The following is a 21,234-nucleotide window of genomic DNA, read 5'->3' on the forward strand; positions in this document are numbered from 1 at the left end:
ATAAAACATGGACCCCGCCATAAATTAAGGGTGGCTTAATTTACGACGCAAACAGAAACGAATGGACAATGACCTATAATACGACGTATATGCAGTACGAAAAAATAAATATTTTAGCCTCTGCTCCAGTGATTACCCATATGCATTATACAATACATGAAATATGTTGAATAGAGAACGTTATTAATTTTATTTTTTTATAGTAGAATGCAACTATGAATATTTTTTATCCCAATTCAAATTTCAAGGACCTATACTTATATTTCATGAAAATATGACACAATGTATACATAAGTAGATATCTATAATATAATAAATAACTCAAACTACCAACACATAACGATAACTACTAATATAATAGTGTAAACATCTGTTAATTGGAGGAAATAGCGTCATGGGTTTGTGCTGACGGGTAGCTCTGTGGTAGAGCAAAAGACCGGCGAGCGAGAGACTCTGATTCGATTCCCGGCGGGCGGCTTGATTGTTAAATTTAACATTATTATATAATATAAACATACTATTATAATAGAGTGAATTATAAAACACCTTTGATTTATAAATAACAAAAATGGTCAAGATGATATTTGCAAATGAAGAGTTTTCACGAAATACAATAAACAGATGCAAACCGCAGCCTAATACAGCAATTCGTATACAACATTTTTATTACTAATTTTAACTATTTCTACGAAGCAATAACTTTACTTTTAATTTTCAACATGAAGTATGGCTTACGTCAATACTTAAATTATGCATACAATATAACAAAAATATTAAAAATAAAAATGTACAATCTAATTGTACGAAATTACTCATAGGCGTCAGTATATAAACAAGAAATTTATTTATTCAAATAATACGGTATTTTATACTTCAAAGTTATGAAAATGTGATAATTTGATACAGTTAGTAATAATAATTGTAATACGATCAGTAAATGTGCAATTAATAGTTTATCATACTCTAAGCATTTTATAAAGAGATGGTTTTAAATTTGGTTTTATTATTACACTTGGTCGGTATAATTAAATTGTCTATTACACTTCAATTAGTTTACACTATTCACGGTACTACACATATTTAACTAATACGTTGTATATTATATTCATAATAACCAAAAACATGAATAATTTAGTAAAGGATATGATATTAAATTGTCGTGGAAACCAAATTATAAAAATTGCATTTCATTTTTTAAATTGAGCCAACAATTTGCAGTAAAACTAAAATATTATATAACTTATAGATTACGTGTGATAAGATGAAATTGTTTTAGTATTATGTTAACATATTAAAGCTAGACTAAATTAATAACTAATGAACCAAATAACCGATTATAACATAATACCTATAGTGTAACAGTATATAGAGAACTTAATCTAAATAGGTATACCTACATTATAGATTTTCAATATTTTCGTTTTAAGGGTATTTATTGGTAACTACAATATCACGATAATTCAAATATCTATAATATTTTAAGATAATAGATTATTCATAATACGATAACCCAAAAATATTAACCCCAGCATCTATACATTACGTAAGTATACGTATACGCGTACCATCATGTGTATGGTATCCAGGCGACATGGCGTACTTTTGTCACACCGATAATATTTTTGTGGTAATGAGATAATCGTTTTGCTTAAATTACTTTTATATTTAAAAAACAATAAAACAATTAATCATGTATGTATCACAATGTTTACAGACTTTCTGGACGGAAAGAGGAGCTGACATGGTGACATTTGTATCGTATATAGAAAAATAAAAACATAATAATTCCGTAAAATTTCCGTAAAATTTCCTATACAATATTAACAAAGTTTAAGAACGTCCAATAACGTGTATATTCAACGGCTGATTGCTTAAACGAAATAAAATATAATACCTATGTTTAAATATTTTATATAAAATAATTCATGTTTGTGAAAAAAAAAAGAATTCTGAATTTGTTAGACAGCCGTGCGTACTCGTGTCATATCTACTTGATCGAAATAAATAATTACAATATTTTATTCGTAACAAGTGATAAGCACTTGTATTTAAGGTCACATAGAATAAAGTTTACATCACGTTCATTATGCAAATAATATTTGGAAACCATGTGTTCATTTTGAATTAAATACAGATAAAAGCCAAAAATTATGCATTTTAATAATGTTCTAAAAAAAAAATTTTAAAAATGCATTTCGAAATTTTCGAAACAAAAAACAAAACATTATAGGTAGTGCGATGTTTGTATAGTTAATATTTTTATCCTTAAAAAATCCATTGTAAAAAACATTTCTGGACAAACAGTAGAAATTATAGGAACCTACCTACATACTTTATTTTAATTTTATTTAGATACGAGCTTAAGAAAAACAATTAAACAATTCACGAATTTTCAAGAATGAATTATTTTTATAATAATAGCTAATTAAACCTTTAATTTCTTTGTGATGTTTCCTACAACAATTACCTACTCCAGAGTCCAAATAGTATGCTTTTTATATTTATCTTGACATTATTGATTATCACTCGTGTATAATGTACATAATATAATTATAATAAAAACGATTGAACTACCTAATTTTACAGTCATTATGCTTACCAATTTAAAGAGTATGAAATAATGACTGATGTGTAAATAGTAAACAGTATAGTAGCATGTGCGATTTAAATTATCAATTAAGGTCAGTATGACAGTATGGGAGTCCAGTTGTATATATGTGTATATATTTATATAAATGCTTAATTTTAATTCAAATATTAAAACGTTTAAAACATTATGTATAACATCTCGTAATTATAAATAGCCGAGTCCAATCGACTAACCAAATATATACGAATGGTGTTCGTATAAAATATTAAACTGGTAAACTGGTTGTTGGGTTAAGGTACACACTACATAATAACACAATTTATTATTTTTAATTAATGTTACATACAGTGCAACGACACAGGGAAAATGAGTACAGATCGATGAATATCAAAATATGGAAATATAACGAAAACCTAATTTTTTTCTTATCTTTTATATTATGAAGGAAAGTTAGGTATATAATATTATCCACTTCTCGCTTATAATGCTTACATTGTATAAAATCCATACCTACACAGTTAGACATTCTTTTGAAATTATATTAAATAACATATTATTTTACAATTCGACATAACTAGAAATCTCTACAACAGATATACATTATCCAGGTTGGTATACTGTACGGAATAATACTTACTCGAAATAAAATCTATGAAATGGTTTTTTTTTTTTTTTTTTAATTAACATTGTTTCGAACAATCATTACGATAATAGAATATTACACTCAACTATACAAACCCAGCTCCACTGCATCTACATGTTCAAACGTATAGGAATTCGGAAGAATTATTGCGTGCGCGTTAATGACATTGCTGCAGTAAACCGAATTTGTAAAGTATAATATAGTAGATAGTATATTATAGTGTATACATCTACTCAAACGTATCTGCGCCAAGAATAATTCCGACGAAAAAATACCGGAAAAATTATGAACGAAACTGATTCGAAAAAAATAAAATAACACTTATAAAAATATCATACCGGACCGATCGAACGGGTTATGATAATATTTTGTTGAATAAAAATATATACATTATTGTTACCTATTTATATCTCGCCGACACGGGCCAACTGACGTTGTTTTCGTCCGTTGGCGATTCAAATATAATAAAAACGATAATATACTATTATATTATTGTGTTCCGTTACGTCATGCGTCGCGATGGGTTCAAAACACACACACACACACACACTCACACTCACGGCCAAAAAAATTGCAAACGACACTAATTATAACTATACGACACCGCGAATACACTTTAAATTTTACGATTTTTTTGATTTTCTTTTTTTACCATCAATAGGTAAATAATTAAATCACACGTTGATGGAAAATTAATAATAATATTATGATGAAGATGGAACGAAACGAATTACGCCAAACACACGACGCGGACACGACGCGCGACAGAGCCAAATTGAAGTCGACCCACAGCACTGGCGACGTACCTATTGCGGCCAGAAGACTTGATCGTTGTGACGGACTTCGTGGCGGTTTTGCCGCACTTTATTTAACCAGCGGCGTCCGGCGGTGTCGAGGACGCGCGCGGCCGGCCGCGGGCCCGGGCGACTCATCCGCTCGGAGTGGGAAGGGGGGATCGGGCTACGGCGGGCGCGCGCGGGTCGTGACAATTTTTTAAGCGTTTTTTTTTTTTATGTTCTTCTTTCTGCTAATGATTAACCATTGACGCGTATAGGTACCTATATTATAATTGTCGGAGAGATAATCACAATTATTGTATTATACTATTATATTATTACAATTATTTAAAATTTGTTATTATTAAAATACCTAGCTAATTATTATAATAATAATATTACCCACCCGAAACCTCCAACGGTTAACCGCGTGGCGTACAGTAGCTGATACTAGATTGTCAGGACGTGATCAATTACCTATGAGACTATATTAGGTAGTCACGTGCATATAATGAGGCTAGATTATCGAAAGGCCCAGTTTTGAAGTAAGTCCAGAAATGTTTAATAATGAGCTAACATTTTCCATCTGTTATAATACACTGCTGAAACTTGTATGGTACAGACTCGTGATGTTCGTGTTCATGTATATATACAACCTGTACCTACCTATGTATATTTCTATACAGGCTGGTTCTATTATATTTTGCTTTAAAAAGTTATATGTGTACCTACTTGCACGTTAATTTGTTGACTTGATGATATTTTTTAGTAGGATTTATTTTTAATTTTAAATTACAGTATTATATACTATAATATACTACTTTTTAATTCAAGATTTGTAATTTCAATGACAATTGTTTACCGGCATTTCCATGATGGACATATTATATGGATCATATTATATTCATTGGCTCGTCGTATTTTCTTATTTGTGTGTAGGTACCTAATTACGCTTTACTACATTATTTTGGGTTGCAATTTTTGCCTAAGGTCTATGGAATAAGAAATAATGAGGGCTGTTATTCCACTCAAATCAACTCTGGTTACATTCGGTATCTATATCTTCCTCCTACGATACATTTTTCGTTAATATTGTCCACGTCGACAAATTCTAGTACCTATATATGGCTAGTACCTACTATACGGCCGACGTGGATTGACCTGATGAGATTATAAAAACGACTAACCGGTAACCAGACGAAAATACCTAAGTATATTATATACAATATATTGAATAATAATGTAGCACTATAATTTATATAGTGTATAAATACTAATATAGCGACGATCCAAAATTTCGACAATAAACGACGGAGTTTGACACTTATATAATATTTTGCGTAAGTATATTATTTTCGGGGTGCCGCCACTGGGTGACTTCTCCCTCCCGTCAATCAAATCTTATAAAATTTACTTATTGTATAACATTTAAATAAAGATTGTAAATATATACATTTTTGTTCAATAAAAAAAAAGTATCTATATCATACGAAATGAAAGATGAAAATTAATTTTGCATATTTTCACGACTTTGTTACCTACCTTAAGTTATATGTTATTTTGTATGCATGTTTTAAGAATTCTTTACTCTGGTAGTTTGGTCTCGTATAATATAATGGTCTATTGGTTTTTAATGTCCGATTAAAAAATAAAAAATAATATTTAACGTTGAGCGTTGGTGGCTTTAATAATAATTGAGTGTAGTTATCAGAAAAGGTACTTAATTTTTATTAATTTTTTGTTTTTAATGCATATTTTTACGATTTTAAGAGAATGGTAATACAATCGAAGTCCATATTTTCCAACGGATCTAAGTATAGGTACACTATTAGTCACAAGTTCACGACTTCCTATAAATGTATAATATATAATTGAATGATGAATAAATATTATGATAATGATGGCGGATGATGATGACTGATGAATGATGATGATGATAATAATAATAACGAAAATCGATTGTTCGTGTGATGACAAAACTCGAACACTATTATAAATTTACAAAGACAAATACGGTATACGGAAAAATAGAATACAAAATACGACGGTATAAGCACGCGTGTGATGGCGTGTTGAAATTTCACGACCCGATCGCGAAAACTGGTAATTCTAGTATTGGATATCACCGCATTACCACGAGGATCTCGCGGACGCGCTGCAAAATCGGTCACTGCACAATGAATTTATGCACGGGAGTGCGGAGTGTGCGTGTGCAAACAAGTCGACTTGTTTTTATTTTCATACAAGGTGATTCCTCAAAACCCTGCTTATCGCTTTCCCCTCCCCTGCAATTCCGTGTATAATCATACGGTTTATTCGAATTTTCCAAGATAATTTTCCAAGATTATACCTACACACGTATTATAGAAAATGTATTTTCCAGTACACGGACTCTGTCAGGTGTGCATATATAGATCAGTGACTTATTTGAGGGGTGTAGGAGCGATGACCCCCGCCCTCGAGTTTTTTTACAAATTATATTTTACGTTGTTTTACAGGTATTTATATTTAATTAAGTACCTATAGGCTATAAGTACTAAAAAAAATAATCCATTTTTTTTTTGTATGAGGAAATTGCTGTTGTCTTATTGTCATGCCACTGACGTTATAAATATACCCTAATATAAAAATATAATCCCTTATATACCTATATAAGTGTTGCATCTGACAAACGCAGCTTTTCCTGTACGCTTAAAGGTTTAGTGCATGACGTGTAAAGTACCTATTAATTATTAATATTTAGATTTTAGATATTTTTAAGGGTTAATACTAATAACTTTGAAACAAAAGTACATTTTTGGAACGAGGAAATGTTTTAAATGTTTAGTTTCTCCACTTCGGTAATAATAGAATATAAAATAATATACTCATATTTTTCATATCCCTAACTCGTGTACGTCTTTAATTAATCGCGAATTATTTCAAATATGCTGCTATTATCATATATTGTTAATATTTAATAGTTCTAACAATTTCTGAGATAAAAAAATTGGTCAATATCACTAACGGGTTTGGCATTACTATATGTATTTATAAATTATAATTATATCACATTCTATCTGTTGATGGTATTAATTAATTTTCGAGCATGAAAAAAAGTAATACAGATTTTGTATTATTATATAGGTACCAGATACCTACATATATATTTTTATGGAGGGATCGGTTTCTTTTCCATCACCCCCTCACAACTGAGGTTAGCTCTCAAATAATATTGATACATATAATATAAAAGTATACGTTATTATTTATTTCATAAAATCAATTTGGTGGTCTGTTAAAATTGTCCAACTTTTAAGTTCTTTAAGATCTATTTTATATGACTTTAATATCTAATGAATAATGATTAAATATATAATGTTGATTTTTATATAATATAACCATTATACATATAATTGTACCTATACACACTACACATACCTTTACATTACATTATAAACTCGAAAATTCGAAAAAAAATCATATTATTTATTCAATTAAAATGTAGAGGTCGATTGTAAACGGCGAATCACCCGGTACATCATTACTGCTTTTATTATATTAAAATCATATCGGGTTGTACCTACTTTTGCATCGGCAGCGAACGGACCTAGCAATTCTCCGTTATAGTGAACCGCGAAACAGCATAAAATATAATGATAACAATCATGATGATATATACCTACTAGAAACTGTTAAAACGGGATTTTTTTTGAAAAAGTTAATCAATAACATTTTCAAAAAAAAACCCCCATCAACATTACATTAACAGTTAATGTATCCAACTCGATATTTGAACTAGTAGTTTCAGAGTTATTAAGCTTCGTGTGCTACGGATAACTAGATAATATCGGGGCTATGATGATATTTTAATTGTATTAATCACTATAGGTATTTAGATAATATTAATGTGTTAGGTAACATTTTAAAATTTTTTATAAAATTGTCCGAGTATAATAAATGCTACACTAAATGATACATAATATTATATTCTTAGTATTGTAAAGTATATATTATTTGAGCAAAAAAAGTCAAATATTTTTATAATTATAGGAACCCCATTTTAAAAACTATAACGTTCATCTGCTTGAAAAGGTTTAGTAAAAATGGACAGTTTTGGTATAAAAGTTTAGGTATCACTACAGGGCACTACATAAATGACATGTAAAAACCTAGTATTTGAAAATGTGGTCTGTATTAAGTACACTCAAAAATTCCAAAAATCATAATTTTGAATAAAATAATATATAATAAAGGGTACAATGGGAATGAGCATACTTGGTGAATCACTCTGTATATTATCATATTACACACCTGTGATATAGGTACAGTCTAGTCGCCACAACATCACGAGATACAAAACTATACATTTTTATTCATGGTTTATAATTGTAGGCGATAATAATAATAAATGTTTTCACGTTACAATATACAGTCGAGTCGCCACGACACATCACGAGACACAAAACCATATATTTTTATTCGTCGCTTATAATTTTGTAGGCGATAATAATAACTATTGTTTTTACGTACCGAACAATAGTAATAAAATATAATATAGTACAGTATTCGTCGATATTTATACATGAGAAGCCACCCGATAGATTTAAGATGGAATATGCTCCGATCTACATAATATGCAATATGTGTACACTGTAGTACTGTACATGTCATACCGACCAAAAAAAAACAAGCTTATAATATATGTATATAATAAACTGCACGGATAATATTATATTATATAACGTGCACTCTTAACAATGGTTTTGATTCGTAATAAATTGCAGCAGTTATCACGCGTGTATCTATATAATACTAGAGTAGTGACTATAGTGTTTATATAAATAATTATATTGTAATATTATTCCTATTGTGTATATTACATTGTGTACTCTAATTATTAAGAAACAAGTTTGAATTATATCCATACTTCATGTTATAAACGCGAAAGTAACTCTGACTGTATTATATTACGTTTTAACCGCAGAATCGATTTTGATGAACTTTGGTTTGGAAATAGCTTGAACCCTAAAAAAGACATAGGCTACTATTTGTATAAAAAAATTTACTTAATCACTTAATAACCACTCTAGTGATTGAAACTCGACTACGTGGATAGACAATTGAAATTTGAAGACTATTGATTTTATACTGTAGGCATAGTATAACAAGGGTTTTTAGAAATGCAACCCCTAACAGGGTGGAAGGGACTAATGGAGTTGCGAGGTTTGCATCGGAAACAATACGTTTATGGTCAAATTTACTTGAAACTTGATATTAATGCTCTTCGAAACAATTAATGAACTACGTACAATTTGACTATGAATATTTTTTACTGTTTTTTTTATATAAGTAAGCAATAATAAGTTAAGTAAGCAAAGATATTTCGAGACAAAAATCCAGTTAAATTGAGAGTAAGTAGCTGTTTGGCACAGGCAATTTTGTAGCGTAGGTTATACCTACTCACTTACTCATCATCACTCATCAAAACAAAACTACTAATACACGATTGAATATAAATATAATAAATTAGATTTTCCAATCTCAGCCTTTATTTCTATTCCAGATTAAGGAGACTTTCTAGGTTTATCTAGTCGAAACACTTTTAAACGTTTCTATTCGGTACCGGTGGCGAAATCGCTAGTTTCTAATTACTGCAATGACATTGCTCATAGTGTATAACACCTATTATGTACCTACTTCCTAATTGTATGTCTCAAAAATGGCAGGATCGCGTAATTTTCGGGACACAATTTGGAAGACTCTGTACATGCTTAACACATCGCGATCCGTATACGCATATGTTATGAAATATTAAAATGTATGATAATATATCTACAGTCGGACCAAATCAACATGACAAATTATTTTCTAAAAAATCTAAATTATTTCACATTATTTTTTTGTTATAACCAACACATCTCCAGGATCATAAAGTGTATAAATAATATAAAAATTAATTGCGTTGAAAAAATATCAGGCAGGTTAGGCGTAAACCTACTTAGGTACAACATTAAAAAAAAAACATTATTAATGATTAATACATTTATACATTATGATCATACGAATATATTAAAATATATATTTAACTTTAGACATCATAATTCATAAAACATACTGCTCTCTCCTTTCAAATAAAAGAAATCTAGCTAATAACTGTAGGTAATATAATTTTTTTTATTTACGAGTTTTGAATTTATTTATGTTATACAACATATATTTCATAAATAGGTTCAACACGTACGCGTAATTGTTTAGACCAATATTTTACACAATAAAGTGGTTAGCATTTACATAACCACTGTCCAATATATTTCATTGAATTCAAATGAAAAATAATATCAATAACTATAGATTTGGTCAATTAGAAGTTAGAAGTTTTAGAATCATGAAACATATTAGTGCCTAGTCTAATCTATATTTTTATACACACGACTAAATAATAAACATTTTTCACATGTAAAATATATATTTTAAGCACAAACAATTGTTAGGTGTTTAAAATATTATGATCATGTGTAACACATAAATATAGATAAAGAACGAATACTTATAATATAAGTACGATATTACTAACCAAAAAATATATATATTTAAACTACTACTCATTGATATAGACGCGTTAATCTTTATATTATGAGCTAAATTTATTACCATAAAATTACAAACACCTTCAACGTTAGTGAAAAACAATCACACCTACGTTATAATGAAATATATTTAATATATAGTGGTACTATATAAATTCCGTTCGAAAGCCGTGTACCTAGTCTTCAGTAGTTCAGTGAACACATGCAGAATTACATGTGAATACGATTAACATTTAGAATTAGTACCTAATGAATACTTCGATAGGATTTATTAAAAAATGATTATATAAATAATAATACGTTAATCAGATGTGTATAAAATATTAAAATATAATTACTATAGCCATCAGTGAAAGACTGGCATTCTTGAGGCCCGGCTTGCGGTCGTTTTCATGGGCTCGCGAGAAAAAAAACTATTTAATTATTCATTACAATATGTTAGAAATATGTTTAATGAATTCAATAGCAACGAGTAAACCTAAAATAATATAGAAATACCTTTTTTATTTTCTTATTTTCATAAACATTGTAATTAATTAAAATTACAACTATTCTTTTAATCACTTGAGCCAATTACCAGTAACAAAATAAAAATAATAATGTAAATTAATTTTTAAAATGTTTTTAAGAAACGAACATTTTCTATAATAGGTTTTACAAATCTTCTAAAAACAAATTAGTTGTGTAAAATTATATTTTTAAATGGTTTTAATTAAATATAAACGTTTATGTCAAAATATTATTATATTACTTATGACAAGTAAAGATTTTAAGACCACTAGAATTCTAAACTTTTTGTATCTATGAATAATTCTAAAATCGTTTATTATACATAATATATAATATTAATTGCCAATCAATATAATTATTTGAGATTCTTACAAAATACAAATAAATCTTTAAATAACATCATACCACAATAGTCAATAAATAAAAACTGTTTCGCGTTTCGTTAAAGAATTTTGTTAATTGTCAATATGAATGTCACCTCTCAATATTGAATAACAAAACTGAAAGCTATCATCACTGTATAATGCCATAATGTATTATAATACTAGGTACCCACCTAGTTAGACAGTACTACGGTAGTACTTATATATTATAAGATATATCTAATATAACCTAGCTAAGATAACTGATAAGGTATACTTATATGTAGGTATTTTAAATGTATATGATGTCAACACAAATATAAATTTCAGATCCAGGTGAGGTCAATGCTAGCAAGAAGTGATCACATCTCAGCCTCTCTTGCCAGTTAGCCATGCTCCACACTACCACAGTGAACAATGGACATGTGATTTCAGATACCTATCGTAAGTAGATGTTTTCTTTAAAAAAATTCTAAAATAAATCACATTATTGATCAGCAGGATTCGCGCATCGTTCACGTTATCATCAGGATTCGCGCATCGTTCACGTTATCAGCAAAGGAAGATGTATACAAGGTGTATACTTGTATACATGCAGCTAAGTTGTGGTAATACATTTTAAAGTGATAAAAATCAATTATCGAATTTTAAAAACGATTCTGAGTGGTAGTCGGTGTTAAAACCAGCACTCATCGAAATTTCTTTAACGTGTTTTGTCGATGTAGTTTTTCCTATAGAGCAACTAAGTACACATGAAAATGGAAACATTTGCTCTTTGGAATACCATTATTATACCAACCATAGTTAAAATTTCTTTGCTACATGAAACTTTCCGATCACTTCTTTCGTACGTGCGCGGGAAATAAAATAACCATCTTAAGACCTTGCCATATATTCCTTACTTCACGAAAAATCTCAAAAACGAATCAACAAAGAAAACTATAGTTGAAGTAGTTAACAAAAATTACTTGATATATTGTAAAAAAAAAACAAATGTTTATATTAAATTACATCTTCCTACCGTTCTTTAATTAAAAACGATTAACTATGTTATAAACAGTTGTTCATCATAATTATCTAAGCTACTGACTAATAAATATAATTCAACCAAAATGATTCTACCTATGTCTCTATAAATTTTAACCACGATTCATTAGAATATCAATGATACGCGCTGTCACATACTATACATTACGTCATCGTGTGTTTATTACTTATTAATAAGAAAATATAGATAAAATGGTTATAAAAAATAATTTATAAATTTTAAAAAGATCTGATAATAGTTTTCAAATACTCAATCATAAAAAATGGTCGATTAATCCAATATAAGTTGTAATAATAACAAATTATGTACTTGTGTAATTATATTTTAAATTCGCTAGTATAGTTCCCAGTACTTTACCATTACGCTTGTCGGTATTCTAATTTTTCGTTTTAAACATAAAAATAGATTTATAGATATGATTTAATATGAAGTACTCTTAAAAAGTAATATATATTATAAGAGTTACATCTTTGTTTTAAGTATATTCATTTTTGTAATACCTGAAGATAATTTATTTACTAAAATGATGAAATTTATTTAACTTATAAAATCAGCTTGTGCAATATATTTTTTTTTTAATAAAAAAATGTTAGACATGATTCTTTTAAATAAAATGTATTTAAAGTAATACTGTTTTTATCGCCTGTGAATTCAACTTTCTACTACTAAAGTGCATTAAAATATTTAGTGTCTTTAACTACCTATTGCACGTTACAAAAGAATCATTATACCTATAATAGTGGTATACCATTATTAGAACGCTGAATGTTTTTTCGTTTTAATAAATATCCTGAAAACCCATTCTCTGTTTAGAGTTAGTACAATTTGTTTATTAATATGCTATTAAAATTGAAATTTTAAATTATACGTATTTCCTACATTTTGGGTACCTACAATGTATTTATGTTTAAAATCTAAAACCTACAAAATCATGTATAGAATATAGATTCTCAACTCGATTCTACACATTATAAAATACATTCGAAAGCTTAATATCTACAGTTAATTAATATCTAGAGTATTAATTAATATCTAGTTCTACTAACTATTTATTTTTATTGAATAAATTATTATATAAAATGAGCTGTTAAATATTAATGGTCAGTGTCCAGTGATACACGAATTAATCAGTGATATATACAACAATTTACATAATGAATATACATTTCTTAATGAAACTAAAAAATAATAGAAGTTATTTGATAAAGGCATTATGTTAGTACCTATTTAAAAACGTATATTAATAGAAATGCATATTACGTTTATTATTAAAAAAATATATTTAATAAGTTAAATAGAAATGAAATGTTAAGATAAATAATTTAAATAATTGTTATTAAAAAAAATAATTATTAAAAATTAAAATATTAATAATTAATACATTCGACATTCAATGATTTATTTTCACCACAATATAAATTATTTTATGAAATCCTAGGTCATTATAATAATCCATGTTTCATACTTTCATCACATAATTTTATTATTAATTAGGTACCTATATACCCTATACATATTATCATTTTTCACTTGTTAAAATAAAAGATAATAACTAGCATTAATTAGCATATTAAAAACTGTATTTTAAACAATATCGATGGGTAAATGTATAACGAATAAGTAAAACAAATGTTAAAAATGTTAATACTGATAGTAGCTATATCAGACTTAGACGCAATAAAAAGCTTAATCATTACTGCGTTTTATATTATTATTTATTACACCTTGAATTTAAGTTAAATTAAAAGTTTTTCTTGTTATATACTGTTTGAATATACTATAAAAATGTAAAAAAATTATTTTAATAAACATTATGTATAATTTATATATTTTTAATTTACATTTAATAGCTTCTTCTAACAAAACTATTTAAGAATTAAATAAATACACAATATAAGAGCTCTCCTAATTATAAATAGCCACCAAAATTATACAGATAGTAATTCCCCTTACTATAATAATTTATAATTAAATATATATAAAAATAATATATATTTATTTTGAGAATGTTTTTTATAGGCTTTAAAAAAAGTAAAAACTTAAACCATAGGTAGGTAGCTTAAAATATATTAGAAAATATTATATTAGAATCATAAAATATATTTTCAGAACATATGTACTACGATTATATACGAAGATACATTTAGATAATAATTAATAAACAAATGTGCAGATATGTATCTACTGCATATTTCCTATCTAATAATTTATGACACGTGAATTAACATAGCTAATAATTAAAAAATTCTATTAAAACGTACAAAATTAATAAAAATTAAAAGTTTAAGCAAAACATATTCATTCAACGAAATATTAGCAATTTTTCGCAGTGTTAAAACTCTGGTCAAGACAATAATATGATATTATACAATATTTTGGTCGGTATACGTACTTGTCATTATTTAACAAAGACGTTTCGGAAGTTGCGTCGTCGAAAAACGTGCCGTAAGTGTCCTTTTCGCATATCAATGTGTTTTCGCCGTTTCCGATCATCATAGAAAAGTGTATCGTATGTTAAAGTGTTAATAATATTATAATAATATTATGCTGAAACGATTTCCGACGGTTAATCGCGTGCACCGAAATGTAAATGACAACTATTTGACAACATAGTAAACGTATAAATAAGATCGACGTACAATATATTATGATATTGTGATCACGAGTTAATTCAATAACACGCGGGAACTTTCGACTATGTAATAATATTATATCCACTAGTTATCGATATGAACTGTTAAGTACTCGAAACACGACACAAATAATATAGTACAGATAAAACTACGGCCGCTAAAATACACAGAAATCAGAAGTTAAATTTACAATCTTGAGACTAAAAATGCTGGTATACGATCTAATGATTGGTCTAGAAAAACGAACTCCTATATAACGGAAATAAGTATAATATTATATTATATACCTATACAACAACCGTCGACCTTTGTTGTGATTGTGATTGTGCTTGTATGTGTAGATAATTGTCCATTTCAAAGTTCGACGCATATAAGATATCAAAATATACAGAGTGATCACTGATCTGCAGCAGATACGACTATCTAACTTTTCCCTGACGTACCTATATAGGTATTTTAATGTTTATATCTCCATTTGATTGCAAGATATGGATTTCAAATTCTAATCAATTTATATTTGAAAAAATATAAAATAATTACATATTATAGGTACTTAGGTACTAGGATAAGTATCTATCGAAGAACAAAACGTTATAAAACAATTGTATTTTCAATCATTTACCTCGTTTTAATATAACAAATCATGAGATGCATATTAACAAAAAAATACTTTTAATCAATTACAATATCTTCTATTAATATTAGTATTAATAATAAGTAATAACCTTTTAAATCATGCATTTTAAAACCATAATATTATCGTACATTCATTACCTACTCCCTAAATGTCAATACACTAATCAACTATTTTATCGAACATGTAATTAGTTTATAATATATTAGGTTAGATGACTAAAACGATGAATAATTATTATAAATCACCCTGTATATGAAAATAGTACTTCTTTGCTTAACAACGCTCCGTATAATAAATTACATAAACCAACCTACATTTCGTTTAAAATAAAGTCGCTTCTACAGAATTTAATTATAAAATTATATCATTACATAATGATGCGAAACAATATTTTCTTTATACACATATGTATTTATATTTAATAATAACAATAGTTTCAAATTAATCGATGAATCATTTGTAAAATAATCAGTATAGAAACTATGAAAAATTATTACCGTCTATAATATGATGTAAATTATACAGTAAAATAAATAATAACGGCATGTAAAACGATTTGATACAAAGATTATTTTATGTATGTGTATATTTTGTGTTTGTGAAACACTTGACGAACAATAAATAATTTTATAGTGTTATCACACAATTTAGAACCGGTATAAAAATATTTATTGAACAGAAACTGAGGTTTGAAGTAATGTGTATGCCAAACATTATGACCATATTGGTGAAATTTCATAATTTTTAATTTGAAAAATATATTTACATAGGTATAATATTTATATTTATCACATTGTATCTCTTCACAAACTAATCCATTCGTAAATGTACATTTCTCCACCCCTACCCATTTCAATTTTCAACTTTTTCCAACGCCAAATTTAGTGCTTTATTCCTGCCAATTCCTGCCACCAATCCTGGAATTTCTGCTCAACCACAGTCCTCGCAAAAATTAAAAAACTCTGGGGGAAACGGCTTTCGTGACTAAATATTAGCGTTGGAAAAAGTTGAAAAAGTAATTCCCCGACCATGGGTGGAGCTGGAGAAACGTTTCCTTCGCCCCACCCAGAATTTTTTTTCATTTTTTCGGGGGCGGCGGTTGAGCAGGAATTCCGGGAGTGGTGGCAGAAATGGAGCACTAAATATTTGCGTTTAAAAAAGTTGAAAAATGTAAATGGGTAAAGGTGGGGAAATGTACGTTAACAATCGTATAAAATGCATTTTTTTTTAAAAGACATAATAAAAACTTCTTAACTTTAATAATACTTAACCCCATGTGCATGAATCCTCAATTTCAAAATATAAACATTTTTTTAGTTATGTATATCATACTAATATCATATTATATAAATATGATATATTTATCATATATCATACTAATCAGTTTTCCTCGTTTATTTGGTAGTTTACTCGACAGGAAATACAATTTTCCAAAATTATTAACAATTTAAAGTACCACGCTACCACTCCCACTTGTATTCGTGTCTAAGCAACAAACGTCAAATGTGTGAAGAAATAAAAACATCTGTCAAACTAAATTAAAAAATATTGTTTTCAAAAGTTTACTAGACGATACTGATTTATATTCAGCAGTTCATACTACTTTAAGCATTTAACTATAGCGTTATACCTTCCAGTATAACTACTTGTTCTACAGAGACATTAAATAACTCCTAATACTATACGTAGAGTAAAAACGTCTACGATAAATCTATTGGCGGTAGTCACCTAGCTAAATGGCTTGTCTATATGAACTATGATATCTATTCATAAAGAGCACCTACCTATGTTAAAATGCATAAGTCTGAGCTCTTGAAGAAATTATAAACGAGTTTGAAGTTTGGAGTGCTATCTTGAAAAATTGAACAATTATTTAGACATTAGAGTTTTTTAATTATAACATAAATCTATATTTTTTTTATTCATCATGAAGCCCGGCAACTATGGTCATTAGCTGTTTGTTTTTGTTAATAGGGGAGGAATTTTAGGGTAATAAACACGTGTGTTTTTGGTTTGGCACTTTGGCAGATTTTTTAGTGGGCACCCGTAGGTTTTCATAGATATCTGCCATGCCTGGATGGGGGATGGCGGCACTTCTCTCCGGACACCGTGACTTGCCCGAAGAAAAATGCACACGCGGTCGAGGTTTTGAACCGGCGTCGGTGTAAATCTATATTATACGTGAAAATGAGAATCTTTGATGCCAATGATCTCGGGAACCACCCATCCGATAATCATGTGTTTTTTTTTAAATGATAGAGTATATCAAGGAGAATATTTTAAGCCTTTACACATGCACTATTTTTCAACTCGTGAAAAAATCGAATAGTTTTTGTTTATTTATAGGATTGCCAGTGGGTTATATACGGTATACAGTTAATAATAATAATAATTTTAACATGACCAACGCCAGACAAGACAGCTAATTTATTATACATTACGAATATTGTTTTTTTGTTAAGTTCGTGTTACTATTTTATTATATATTATTATGTAATAATACTCAAAGTTTTAATTTGTTGACTATTCAAATGTTTAACAAGGTTGTTAATTGTTATTAAAATTTAATTCAGTAGGTAATGGAACATAAGTATTCCTAGTTCAGTAATAAACGAGCCATGGGAATTTTGAATTATTTTAGTGGTCTTCTGTCAGTTTATTAATAAAAAATATACTATATACAATATACATATATCTGAAAAAAATATGTATAAGTGATGAAAAATTGGTTGCCACGCACCTCCTTAAAAATGTGCTGTGGGCAAACATGAGTCCTGCCCTGTTACTAAAATCAAATTAAAGTATTAAAAATATAAATTATAAATACAATCTTCTCTGCAGTTAATTTTTATCAATTTTATTCTACTATTATTACCAACCGATTACATTTTACTTCTATAACAATATTAATTACTATAGACTAGGTTTGTATTTTTGTAAACATGGTATTCTGACTTCTATACATATAATTAGATTAAAAATTTAAAAGTTTAAGTTCTATGTATGAAACACGAATAAGTTAAATGTATTTTAGGTGAGTCACTAGAACGAGTGTGCTGGATGTGACTATTGTAACTTAACCATTCAAAAAATAATCCTGATTCTAAAAATATTTACTGCTTTAATTTTTTGGAAATTAATGTACCTACCTATCTTAATATCTATAGGAATTTATTTGAAAAATTTGTTTAAAAATGTTTTTATAAAATTAAGTATTATAATTATACAAATATTAAATTTATTTTCTATAATCTCAATAATCATAATTTTATGTCCGACGTCTACGTTGAAAAAATTGCGATAGAATCGTAATAAGATCAATGTAATCATATAATACTTTTATTAATGAGATTAAAATAAAATAAATATTATCATGTTCAGTTTTTCTACTCTGGCAGTTATAGGATACAGGAGGAAAGGTTAAAGTTAAATTCCTTCGATTTTTATTCATAAAGGTAATATACATTGTTTTATATTTATCTCTATATTTTATTTCATTAACTTACAGTACCTATGAATTATTTAATAATATAATATAATATAAGTGTTTGGATTTATCAATTTATGTGACCATGAAGTTGCCTTTCCCATTCCATTTTCTCCAAACCTTCACCAATATTTGCAAATAATTTGCAAGTATGTATTTACTTTACAAACAAGTTGTGAGCATTTGCAATAGGTAGCTTTAATATTCTATAATTCGTTTTTTTTTTTATATTGATATTTTATTCTTGTTAAAACTTTAACTTAAATTAACATCCACATAATGTGATGTAGGTATACTTACTTGTTGGTTATCTTGACAAATTTTTTGTTTCGACAATTGTGTTTCGATAATTATTAATTACCAATACCACATAGACACTTAATAGTCCTAATACCTATGTATAATTAATTATATTATAGTATATTATAGAAAAATGTGACATGGGTGCCTACCAACAACTATCAGTAATAAAACATTAAAAACCATTTTAGTATTTTTACAGGGTAACCGACACGCGACACATATTATGACGTATAATGTATAGTTGAAAAATATAATTATTTTAATTATTAATATTTTTGTTTATAACCTCAAACGCATGACAGTCAATAATCGATAATTGGAAATGGAGATAACTCATCAGTTATCAGTGGTCGGAGAAAACAAATAAGTACCACATTATTAATATTCAGGGGCGGATTTACCCATAGACCACCGAGGCACGTGCCTAGGGTGCAACTTTTTAGTTAATTTTTACTTTTTAGTTTTTCATAATTTCATCATTATATTTACCTAAATTTATATTTTATATTAATTTTTTTTTGTATACAACTTGCATGAAACTGGAGACAGTTACAGTAACATTTTAATTTAAAAGCTATAATAACCTTGCAGTTAGAGTTTAATCCTGCGACCGGCGCGAGCTGCGCCGCGTTGCCACCGCTAGAGGCTCGACATCGGCGCTCGACGAGGCAGTTGCTGGCGTTGCCTATGTTAATACATGGGAGGTGGTAAAGGGTGTTCGGCGTATACACATACAATATTGTGAATGGCGCATGCGCAAAACGCCAGCCAAGGCTGTCAAATATACTGCCTCGGGCCGCCGGGTACATTGTGTATAGCCGCTCTACTAGCTAGGTAGGGGACAGCTCGCACAGTGCTTATCAAGTAAATTATTAATTAATATTAACTGGAATAGCCCGCCTCACCCCGCACCCGGCACAACAATAAACTAGTCTATTCCTTGAATAATGGAATTAATTCTGGAAATCAGATGTCTTTATGAAGTACTTGATAATAATAAACATTGCGACGACGCTGGCACTATCGCACGTACATGTCCCCACCCCCACCCACTTTCATTTTTCAACTTTTTCCAACGCCAATACTTAGTGCTCAATTCCTGCCAATTCCTGCCACCACTTCCGGAATTCCTGCTCAATTACCGCCCCCGAAAAATCCAAAAAACTATGGGTGGGGCTGGGGAAACGTTTCTCCAGTCCCATCCAAAGTCGGGAATGGACTTTAGATAAATTATAAGATAACCTCTTCTAATCTAGATATAAATAGATAACTATACACTTTTTAGTTATATAAAAAATTAATAAAAATTAATTATAAAAATGTATTTGAAAAAATTAATACAAATTACTCGGAAATAAATAATCTATATATGATAAAAATCAGTATTTAAAAAAATAATTTATATTTGATAAGAAACCTATATGGGTTTATAAAATAGAATCAATTTTAAATTATTTGATAAAAATTAGTATTTATAAAAAAATATATATATGATAAAAAAAATCAGTATTTAATTTAAAAAAATCTATATTTGATAAAAAAATCTGTATTTAATGATAAAATCTATATTTGATATAACATTTATTCAAGAAAATCTATATTCAATTAATATAGTGTATATCTGATATTTTTAATTTATATTAAAAAATCAATATAAATTGTTTATCAAATATACA

The 21,234-nt window shown here is 28.2% G+C and overlaps 1 protein-coding gene across 3 annotated transcripts in view; it reads right to left on the reverse strand.

The window, feature by feature from the left end:
* The window catches only part of LOC100159835 (solute carrier family 26 member 10), a 65,505-nt gene that overhangs the window by 18,158 nt on the left and 26,113 nt on the right, over positions 1 to 21,234 (reverse strand). Inside the window, exon 1 of one of the 3 annotated variants that reach the window (XM_001942969.5) lies at positions 14,891 to 15,571. The exons of 1 other annotated variant lie outside the window; for it this stretch is intronic. In XM_001942969.5, coding sequence (XP_001943004.2) covers positions 14,891 to 14,994 — 104 coding nt within the window. In that variant the 5' untranslated portion in view covers positions 14,995 to 15,571. Of the gene's footprint in view, positions 1 to 3,633; positions 5,478 to 14,890; positions 15,572 to 21,234 lie in introns of those variants that run through there. One more of the 3 variants, XM_003244851.4, reaches the window with a different exon arrangement.

The sequence above is a fragment of the Acyrthosiphon pisum genome, chromosome A2 (genome assembly GCF_005508785.2).
Source record: "Acyrthosiphon pisum isolate AL4f chromosome A2, pea_aphid_22Mar2018_4r6ur, whole genome shotgun sequence".
Classification (NCBI taxonomy): domain Eukaryota; kingdom Metazoa; phylum Arthropoda; class Insecta; order Hemiptera; family Aphididae; genus Acyrthosiphon; species Acyrthosiphon pisum.